This window comes from Pogoniulus pusillus, chromosome Z (genome assembly GCF_015220805.1).
Source record: "Pogoniulus pusillus isolate bPogPus1 chromosome Z, bPogPus1.pri, whole genome shotgun sequence".
NCBI lineage: Eukaryota > Metazoa > Chordata > Aves > Piciformes > Lybiidae > Pogoniulus > Pogoniulus pusillus.
The window spans coordinates 49,265,965-49,275,173 of NC_087309.1; the positions used below are offsets into that span (position 1 = coordinate 49,265,965).

Here is a 9,209-nt window from a genome sequence, read left to right on the forward strand (position 1 = left end):
CATAAAGTTTAACATTTTGGGAATACTTGCAAAGAAGCTGGAATTCCAAACGAAGACGCAGTGGCATCCTCTCTGTTGGGCTAATAACATCATTTTGTCTGGTCATTACCTGATTAGGTATCACGTATTTTCTTGGGAAGCTTAGACCTTTGGCCAAGTACTCAAGGAAAACTTACTGAACATGGACTCCAAACAAGTGTTTACTAGTTTTCAAGATTATTTAAAACAGTATTTACTCCTTTCAATGTAAGTTTTTACATTAATAAATTAAAGTACTAAACGAGACCACAATTAATACTTTGTATTGGAGAAAAGGAAAAAAAAAAAAGATGACAACATGCTCTTTCAAATTATGCATACGGAATTAATTCCAGGTCACACACTTCCTCTACAAGAATTTTTTCCCTCATCTTGGATCTGTTTCTACTTGCAACATTCTTCTGGCTTATTAAAGGCTTATAATTGAGACAAAGATAAAAGTGACTACTACAAAAAGCACCAATTATTAACTGCTGTGAAATAAACTGGTTTGTATGTAACTTATGGAAAGCAGCAGCTGGCCAAGGAGAGGAACTGAAACAACAATCATGAGAAAGAATATAACGAATATAATCAAAGGGAGCTGAAAGCATTTCCTAATGTTCTAACTGCACGTAGGAATTTGGCCTGAAAAGTGAGATACATGAAGTGCTGCAAAGGCATATTTTAAGATGTTAAGACAAGATCTTGGAGTTCTAAATTAGTCTATTGTCTTCAGGTTTTGTATTCTGCATGGGTGGGTGGGGTTTTGTGTTTGTTGGGGGGATGTTTTTTGTTGGGTTTTGTGGTTTGTGGAGGGCAAGTGGGGGTACACTGGTTGGTTGGAGTTGGTGGTTTTTGTTTTGCTTTTACACAATTTTACATTAATGAAGACGTCCAACATCCATTACAGATACCATTATAGTCATCCATGCTGCTCAACTATTTCACAAAATGTTCTTGGAAGAGGCAAAATCATTTATAACTGCAAATAAAATAGAAAAAGCTAACAGGCAGACTTCAGGTACAGATGCAAAAGTAAACCGAAGTGTGAAATGAAATGTGGTTTTAACGGGTTTTCTTTAAAGTACAAAAAACTTTACTTAGGAAATACTGAGCAGTATTCATTATCCATTGCTTAGAACTGCAATGACAAAGAATATTAATATTCGTTAAAGACATTTTCTATCAACGACGCAAACCACCAATAGGTAAGGAAAAGAGAAACCCAAGAGGGAAAGAACTGGTAATTCTATTGGTTTCTTTTCTGAAACATGAACTATCTTTAATTAAAGAAGTATCAAATTCACACAACTTACAGTGATAGTATAGCTGTACTAGTTGGACGTACACTACTGTATTGGTTACCATGGGCAAGAAAGGTTGTACTGTAGTGAAATGGCTCTGCCATTTTGCCTGCACCAAATTCTGAACATTACAGAGAATAAGATGCTGTAGTTTAGAGATCTCGACGGATAATGCCGGCATTGCCTATTGATAGATTATTTAATTTTTGCCAATAGTTGTTATAATAGTTCAGATTCTTCAAGAAGCAAGTAGTTCTTGCTCAGTAATTCCAAAAATCAGCATTTCCTCAAAAACAACACATGCTTTGAGTTAGGTTCTGAGTTCCCAAACTCCGTATGTTTAACAGAAATGTCTCTGCTCAGTTCCTTTAAAAAGTTGAAGGCTAAATCAGCTTAAGCACATGTACCCAAGCATTCATACAGTCCAACAAAAAAAAGACAACAATATGCTTTAATATTTTCTGGACTAAAACTACTACAGAAGCCTACTATACTAATCACTAGTTATACACAAAAATTATGGAGGATGGATTCAGCCCTTTAAATGATAAAAAGAAAAATCACAATTATACAACCTGACAGTTTGGAAATATGCTTTTATCTGACAATGCCACACTTGGATACTTTTATCATGATTTCAATATTGATAATGCAGTTTTCTCATAGTCTATAAATCCAGAGAATCCTACCCAAAAAAATCAGAACTATGCCATCAACACAGACAGCAAGCAAATATGCTCATATCCCACCATGGTAAAAACATTCACTACCACACATCTTCACACACACAGTATTTGCGGAATATATGTGGGCAGCTGACAGAGTCAAACATCCATGCAAACATCCAGTTTAGGTGGTGTTTGCAAAAAAAAAATTCCATAACCTGATTCATACACAGTCACACCACAATAGATCCTAATACATTCTGGGCCAAGGCTACTGAAATATAAAAGCAAGTGTAAAATTCTCCTTTTACACTGGCAAAATCTGGGTCCTCATATACTTCAGTCCAGAAAGATAGGAAAAAAAGCGCACACATTGATGCTAGAAATTAGAATATCCTCAACTACTTTTGTCTAAATAGTACATGGTTTGAGATAGATGATGTGCTCTGAAACATCAAAGTCTTGCCAGAGCCAGACAGAAGTAATAGCAAAGCAGTAAATGCTTAGCAGGACTAGACCACTTACTTTTAAAATTCCCAACTCTTAAGAACTCACCAGCCAAATAAAATTTGGAGCTACTCCAATTCCACTGGACAGTATCATTCTCACTTGAAACACCAGATCCAGTACCCCAGATCCAGTACCTACAACGTGTAGAGCCTAGATTTTTTTGGCCTTAAGTGCCTAATTCCTACTGTCAAAATAAACACCCTATGTTGCTGATCCCACTAAACAGAAAATCTCAATATTCCAACATATTCTGAAGCAAAGAAATGCAAGAAAAGAAAATCTACAAGCAAAATCTTGCTAAACCCATGAGATAACTTTGCTCACAAGTATCTACATTTCACTATACAGAATACTCTTTTAATTGGCCCAAGACAACTTGGAAAGACTAAGTCTCTTTTTTTAACTAAGATTCCTAAATCTTTTTTCTGCACTTTTTTTTAATCCCATGGTTCCTCAGTTTTGCTAAGATGGACAGGACAATTTAAAGACATCACCAAGGAAAAGGTAATGTTAACTTGGGAATATCTGGACCATGTGGTAGTCTCACCTCTTGGATTCGCCGGCGGGCCCGCTGCAGCACCTCCTCGTATCCCTTCTGTCGCAGCTCACTCAAGCTCTCATAATACTCTTCAGGGTCGTCAGTCTCTGTGAAGAGCACCTGCGAAAGGATCTTCCAGCCGCAAGTATCCAAACTGTGGACCAAGTAAACTTGTAGTTTGTAGCAGAGAGCGTCCATTTCTTGCTCGGATAGCTCTGGAGCTCCGAACAGCACCGTCCACATGCCCGAGGGCTCCTCGGGGAAGGCAGGCAGGTAGGGCTCCAGCTCTGAGTTCACCGAGCACAGCTGTTGGTGCACAGCCCTCAAATCTTGGAAGGAAAAGAGACCGGCCCAGCTGCACTCCTCCCCTCCGGGCTCCGCGTCAGGAGCAGCCGGTTCAGCTGCCTGCAGAGGCAAAGGCCGCAACGACAGCGCCCCGGCGACCGCCTCCTCCTTCCCTAGCTCCAGCACTTCGATCTCTTCAGCGGCACCTGTCGCCTCCAGGCCCCGCTGCGGCCTCCGGGCCGGGCTGCTCTTGGTGCGCAGTGGACTCTTCGACAGCGCCTCGGCCGCCGCGCCTCGCTCGGAGCTCCGCAGCCCTGCTTCTGAGCGGGAATGCGAAGAGCCCCGCGATACACCGGCGTCCCTGCGCACCGCAGGGCTGCCAGCCTTAAGGGTGGCTCTGGCCTCAGGGCCGGCGGGGCCACCGCGGCGGAGTTCGCGTGAGCCGCTGCGCTGGCGCTGCGCCGTGCGGTTGTGGCAGGTGATGGCGAACTTGCCCTCGATCTCGTTCCAGGCGACGATAAAGGCGAACTTGTGCTTCTCCCGCTCCTGGAAGGCGTGAGGCCTGACGGCCACCCAGTCGGCCTCCAGCGTTTCCTCCAGAGTGAAGGCGGACATGGCGCTGCGCGGCTTCCCACACGCACCCCCGACCCTCCCCGCTCCTGTCCCGTCAGCCAGCCCCGCCGTGCGCTGGCCGGCAACGGCTCCTCACAGCCCCGCGCGCCGCCTCACCGCCCACCATCAGCCATCTTATCGGCGGCGGGGACTGGAGTGCGCCGAGGCGGGAGGATGTGCTGGATCCCCACCAGAGTGGCAAGGGAAGTAGGGCGTGGGGTGGGAGGACCGAGAGGAATCACCTCCTTTCTGCTCGGAGCCCGACGCTGCCGAGGACAGCAACCTACCGCCGCAGCAGACAATGCCCGGTGCCCCCGCACAGGTACTTCACGCGCGTCACGTGGGGCAGGATCTGTTTACAAGCGGCGCTGGCGCTGCGGCAACTCAGCGCGGGCCCCGCCCCGCGGCCTTCCCAATGCCCGCCCCCCGCCCCGCAGGACGCCTTCCCCATTGGCTGCCTCCCCGATCTCTCCGGCAGAGGGCGGTAGGCGGGGCCCCGTCTCCGCGGGCCACGCTCGCGGGTCTCCATGCCGCTCTCTTCCCCGTCCCGCGGTGGGCGGGGGGGTCTTGCCCCGCCCCTTCCTCAGGACGCCTGATGCGGCCTCTCAGCCGCCCCGCGCTGCATGCTGGGAAGGGCACGTGGCGGCAGCGACCTTTGCGGGGTGGGGTGGGGGTGGTGGCGGCTTGCGCGGGAACGCAGCGGGGTGGAGCCGCCGGGAGGGAGGAAGGGAGGAAGGGAGGGGGTCGGTCTGGGGGGCATATGCTTCTGCTGTGTCTGCTCTGTGGCTCCCGGGGACATGAGTCGGGGAGCAACGGCCTCTGCTCCTCATAGGTTGTGAGGCAGCGCTTGCTGACGCGGTTTGGCCTTCTAGGCAGCTCCATGAGCCAGGCTGGCCTTAGTGGTCGTGCACTGCAGCTCCCCTGCCCACTCTTTTGGTGACTGCAGCTGGTGCTGCTTTCCAGAGACTCTGCTTCCAAGCTGACAGAAGATTTTTAAGTACGGAGGTCCGTCCAGACAACAAATCCTTTCACAGGTAACTAATACCTGCAGAGGATTTGTTTCTACTTTTATTATAAAGTGGTTTTCTGCATGGTTATAGGAATGGATGTGGTGGTCTGGCAGCTGATTTTAGTTGTATGAGTAAATACTGGCTAGTCGTTGAACCAAAACTTTATCCATTCTAAAGACCACCTAATGGCTTGCCATGGTTTGCAGCTGTGGCTAAGCTGTAAAAGTGCAGCATTTGTAGTGACAGCTGGAGACATAGACATCCTCTGAAACACCTGTTTTGAGCAATTGTGTACTTTTATAACTGAAGGTAGCTGCACAGAAATGTGACTCTTTTTTGTTCCTGTTTACCAGTCCTGATGCAAAGCAGTAGATCCTACAGTGCTCTCCGGGGTTTCCAAGTGTGTTGCAGAGCATGTAGGTTACAGTAAGACATGAAAGACAGTTCTCGTAAGTATGCCTGGAAGTAGTTAATCACCTGCAATTCCAAGGCCAAAGGCCAGGTTCCTGATGCCCTTCAGAATATTCGTTTCTCCTCTCGTATAGCTAAAATAAGTATTTCTGACTGTAACAAGACCAGTAGGCAATGTGCCTTGCCCCTTCTGTCATGTCCTGTTCCAAATAAAGGAAGTGTTGGGTAAATAAAACATTTCATATTTGCCAGAGAATCAGGAGTGGCTCACAACTTTTTCTAAAGTTAACTGTGTTGAGTAGCATCCTCTCCTTGGAGACTCAAGTATTTGAGCAGCGCCTCTGGGTATCCAAACATACTTTGGCTGTTAACAAAGCCATCTCATGTGAAGTAGAATGAAAATTACGTTTGGAATATGCAGTCACAGCTGTTAGAAAATAGGAGGAAGTGATGGGTCAGCAGCCAGAGGATGCGCCATGTCTGTATTCTAAAGCTAGAGATGATGTGTGCTGTACAGCTTGGAGAGCAGGGTTTTTTTTTCTATTGCTGTCAAGCATCAGATCAAATCACCTGTAAAATTATCTGAACTATTTGATTATGCACAATGTAATGTAACCAAGCAAGTAAAGAATACATAGATGTAGGAAATGTAGTCCCTTTATGTTAAGGATTCAGGAGCAAATTTTCAGGAGATTAATGTAAGCGGCAATCCACTTTAGTAATGCTTGAAAGAAAAGTTTAAACAAGGAAGATTCAAATATGTGTATATATCAAGGTTTAAGAGAATTAAGCATGAACTCAAACTTTCTCATCAGACAAAGAACAAGAATGAGTATTTCAGAGGCATTATTCTAGAGGTGGATATTTTTGAAGCAGTACTAACCTGGACATTTGCAGATGGAAGAGGGGCAAGATGGTGTGATTTTAAGCAGTTACTAGATAAATGGAACATTCAGGAGCTGGCTGAAAATCACTTGGCAAGAATCAAGTTTCTGACAGGCCTTTTTTCATGAAGCAGAAAAGCTGTACCATCAGCTTTTAGTAGCTATTATATTTTGAGAAAATTGTGTCCTTGCAGAATAACCTGCAGGGAAATAGCAGTTTTTCATAATCCTATTATGAAGGAGTGCTGTGCAGCTTTCATAATAACGTCTTTGTTAGGAGACGTGCATAATTTACCATTCATAAAGATACGAAGAACAGGCTTGTCAGAGGTTGGTACATTGTTCTTAAAGGTGGTTAAAGGAAATTTGTTACTGATTTCTACCAAGTAAACCAGCAAAAAATAAATTCTTAAAAACCTAAACTGCCCTCTGAACTGGTCTTGTGGAAGCTGTGCTCTTCATCACTAAGCAGAAATGGGGTAGGTAGCACCCTGTCTAACCTGTGGTTGATTCCCACAATTCTGCAAGTTTACAGTAAGTGAAAGAACTACTGGGGAGTAGCCTTGCTGCTGCTGAGGACATGAGAATAGGAGGATCCCAGTGCCACTATGTGAACTACACATGTGAGAGGCCTAGTTAACCTTACCCAAGAGGGCTGTTGGAAGCAGCAGTTACTTAGCTAAAAATTACTACATTTTTATAAGCTTTTGGAGAGAGAGCCACAAGCTTCCTGTTGCTAATGAGCTGAAACCTAAGGTTAGGAATTCAATTGATGTCCTATTTTATCGGTAAGAATCGGGTCAAGTGCCGGAACTGTAAAGGCAGGGTATACTTTGACTTGTAGCTTTCCCTGTGCAGTCTCCAAGCAGTAATATTTAATCAGATTTTAAATTACTAAACCAGTGAAGAGTAGGTTTGTGAACTTCCAGTAGTTACTTTGTACTTTTTTTTGCCTTGCAGTATCATTTCCCTAGACCTGTATGAGCTGTTTCTTAGATGTAATCTCAGGCCAGAACTGAGAGGAAACTGATCAAGGGGCTGGAACACCTTTGCTATGAAGACAGACTGAGGCAGATGGAGTTGTTCAGCCTGGAGAAGAGAAGACTCTGTGAAGACCTGAGAGGGCCTACAAGGAGGCTGGAAAGGGACTGTTTACGAAGGCCTACAGTGAGAGGACAAAGAGTAATGGTTTTAAATTAGAGAAGAGTGGATTTAGGTTGGCCATTACAAGGAAGTTTTTTACCATGAGGGTAGAGGAACACTGGAACAGGTTGCCCAGGGAGGTAGCTGAGGCACCGCTCTTGGAGATATTCTCATGGTCAGGCTTGGAGCTCTGAGCAACCTGATCTAATGGAGTATGACCCTGCTCACTGCAGGGGCAATTAGACTAGATGTCCTTAGGAGGTCTGTGCTAGTTTGAAGCAAGCTGGATTGTTTTGGTAACAGAACTAGATAACGGGCAGTGAAATGAAAAACAATTGTGTCTACTTCTCTCACAGTTACGCTGAGAACTCTGGGAAGAAGAAAGACTTTTTCTCCATTTTGTTTCTCACTCTTGCTTTGGCCTTAGACATGGTCACATCTCATTAACCCTGCTCCTACTAACCTTGCTCCCTAACCTCTTGTCTGCACCTCTTTTCTTCCTGAGAACTGGGGTAAGGTTGAGAGGGCCGGGGGGAGGTGTTGGGGTGGTTTGAGAGCCCCTCCTGGGGACTCAGGTTTCTGGGAGGGGAGTTGTGCTTTTGTATTGTTTATCCTTTGTATATTTCTGTATATAATTGTATATAACTGTATATATTGTAAATAGCTGCTTGTAAATTCTGCTAGCTGTAAATAAATTGCTTCATCTATATTCCCAGGGTCCGTCTGAGTTAGCTGGGGCAAATACAAAAGTGTGGGGGGGTGGGGAAACCCCCAAACCATCACATTTTTTAATTGGCGCCCAACGTGGGGCTAGATATTTCAGTGAGTGGAAATTAGCTCTGGGAATTAAGATGAAGCTAATCAAGCAGCTATTGTACTTGGTGGGGATTGCTGTGTGGCCTGTTTTCTGTTTTTTTGTGTACAACTGGATCAAAGATCAAATTGGTTATTTCTTGCTTCATGTAGTTTTTAAGAAGGCTAAAGTTAAGCTTTCAAACATGTTCTGGAGCTGGGGTGATTTTATTCTTGGTTATGCTGGTTTTAGTGTCACTGAGAATATTACTAGTGATATTACAAGAGTTTTTGTCAATAATGTTACAATCAATCGAGAGTCTGCTTTATCTACTGCTCTCATGAGGGTCATCCAGCCCCAAACTGAAATGCCAAATCCATGCAAGGATTTTTACAATAAAGAGACTGTGGCGGGGTTGCTGTGTATTATCATGGCTCTTATGGTTTTAATATTTATATTAATTTTGGCATTACTGGTGAAAAATTCAAAACCAGTTTCTGTAAGAGCTAGGAAAAATTCCGTGTCTCAGAAGCAGTCTCTTTCACAGCAAAACAAGGGAACACAGTCATCGGCTTCCCCCTTGCCAGCCTCTCCACCCTCCTCTGTAGGTTCTGGGAACACAGCCAGTGTTCCCACCACTAACATAAACACTGATAACAAAAACAACAACAATCCACAGAGTTTAGCAGGAGCCTCAGGAGCACAGGCAAATACCCAAAATCAGAATGTTCCTAGCAACAATCAAAACACGTCAGGGTTGGCAGGCATCCCAGGAGGACAGGCAAACAATCCCGCTAGTGCTAGTAACGCTAGCCCAGTCAGTTCAAATCCTAATGACACCAGCTCAGCCAATTCGAACCCCCAGCCAGCAGACCAGAATCAGAATCCTCCTGTTAAAAGCAAGGCAGATCTGAACTCACAAGCTCCAGGTCAGACCCCTAAGGATACAAATGCTCCAAGTCAGACCTCCAATAATTCAAATGCTCCAGGTCAGACTCCTAAGGATTCAAACCCTTCAGGTCAGACTCCTAAA

General features: G+C 45.0%; 1 protein-coding gene across 1 annotated transcript in view; it reads right to left on the minus strand.

Moving 5' to 3' along the window:
• Positions 1 to 4,355, minus strand: part of JMY (junction mediating and regulatory protein, p53 cofactor) — a 72,580-nt gene extending 68,225 nt beyond the window's left edge. Inside the window, exon 1 of the mRNA XM_064140624.1 lies at positions 3,048 to 4,355. Coding sequence (XP_063996694.1) covers positions 3,048 to 3,938 — 891 coding nt within the window. The 5' untranslated portion in view covers positions 3,939 to 4,355. The remainder of the gene's footprint in view (positions 1 to 3,047) is intronic.
• Positions 4,356 to 9,209: the final 4,854 nt, after the last annotated feature.